The sequence below is a fragment of the Trichechus manatus genome, unplaced genomic scaffold, assembly GCF_000243295.1.
Source record: "Trichechus manatus latirostris isolate Lorelei unplaced genomic scaffold, TriManLat1.0 scaffold00020, whole genome shotgun sequence".
In the NCBI taxonomy this organism is placed as follows: domain Eukaryota; kingdom Metazoa; phylum Chordata; class Mammalia; order Sirenia; family Trichechidae; genus Trichechus; species Trichechus manatus.
Window position 1 is genome coordinate 10,682,103 of NW_004443956.1, and position 1,593 is coordinate 10,683,695.

At 33.7% G+C, this 1,593-nt stretch overlaps 1 protein-coding gene across 2 annotated transcripts in view; it reads left to right on the forward strand.

The window, feature by feature from the left end:
- SUCLG2 (succinate-CoA ligase GDP-forming subunit beta) overlaps positions 1-563 on the forward strand; it is a 363,960-nt gene extending 363,397 nt beyond the window's left edge. For both annotated transcript variants that reach the window (XM_004372727.3, XM_023727934.1), the window contains exon 11: positions 9-563. In XM_004372727.3, coding sequence (XP_004372784.2) covers positions 9-124 — 116 coding nt within the window. In that variant the 3' untranslated portion in view covers positions 125-563. The remainder of the gene's footprint in view (positions 1-8) is intronic.
- The last annotated feature ends 1,030 nt before the right edge of the window (positions 564-1,593 follow it).

Sequence of the window (1,593 nt, forward strand, 5' to 3'; positions counted from 1 at the left end):
CTCTCTAGGAACCAATGTCCACGAGGCTCAGAACTTGCTGAATAACAGTGGACTCCCCATTACTTCGGCCATTGACCTGGAGGATGCAGCTAGGAAGGCTGTGGCCAGCGTGGCAAAGAAGTGAAGTCTTCATCTTGATCCACTGGAAAAGAAGTCCATTTTTTCTTAGAAAAAGATGATTCTCTCATCACTGTGAAAGAAATGGTTATCCCACTGAGGGAAAAAAAGGGTTGGGCAGAATAAGAATCACTGTATGAAAAATCTTAAATATGTCTTTTTCTTAAATAAGCTATCTAGACAGCTTAAATAATATGATTTCACTTGTAGTCTTTATTAAAATTATGTCCTGGGTTCTTATACTTTTCTGTCATGGTGAGCCTGCCTAGTATACAGAGTTTTGCTGACTTTGGCGAGAAGTCTATATGACCAGTGTGCATATATATAGAATTTTAAATGAGACCCTGCTTCATTTACAAGAATTTTGGTGGACATGTAGTCCATATAATAAAAAAAAAAAAAATCACAGAACATAAAAAACTCAAGACAATATTACATTTAACATATTAACTACCAAAAGATAAGGCATTCAAATAAATAGCTATTACACATTACAGTTTTTTCAAGTTTCTAACACGTTTGCAAAACTCATGATTACTCCAAAATGTTTTGTTGTTTTTTATACAGTGGAAGGTCCACGTTAATATCCCATACATGTATTTTACCTTTTGCCTTAATATTGAATATACTGTTTACCTCACACTAAAAATAAAGCCAGAAGCCTTATGTGTGATTTTGGAGTAGAAAATTCCATTTTTACATCAAAACTGGAGAACTCTGGATCTTATGGAAAACTTTGTAATTAAGTCACTTCAAGATGAGACAGTATGAAGATCAAGTTATGTTATGCGTGTCAGTGTCTTCTCCCCCTTCTGTTGCCCCTCCTCCCCTCCCAGTATCTACCTGCTTGTGGTAGAAAGATAAGAAAATATAATTGAGAGAATGTGACTTTTTCCATGATGTCCATTTTTATCATGGGGAAGAATTTAAATTAGGTTTTTATTTAAATTTTGTTAAATTTTTTATCTGTACACAAATTTAAATAAAATCCTGTTTTTTAAGTTCTAAGATCTGTGTGTTTGACTCATTTTAGTCAGTTTTATTCCTCAAACAGTTTTTCTTTTACTAAGACACTAACCTCACCCTAAGTGTATCCTAAAATTACAAAATTTGGATGATCCCATGATTATTCCAGTTCCACTGAACTTAATCCAGAACCATTCCTTTGTTGGGAGATTATTCAGTGAAAAAATAAAAAATATATACACATCAAAAGCCCAGGTAAGTACTGCACATGTCTAACAGGTTAAAATATGACTTTAATTGGTATAATACTAGAGGAAAGACATGCTATAAACACCTCCAGTTTAATGAGGGTCCGGTGCCACCATTAACATTTCCCGTCAACGTACAAGTGTGTAGGAGACCGAACTTTTTTGTTTGTTTTTTTACCCGCTTTCATTTTTCTCATAAATTTCACATATGGACAAAAGTTGAAAAGTCATAATTTATAGATTCATATTTGCCATAGAGAAA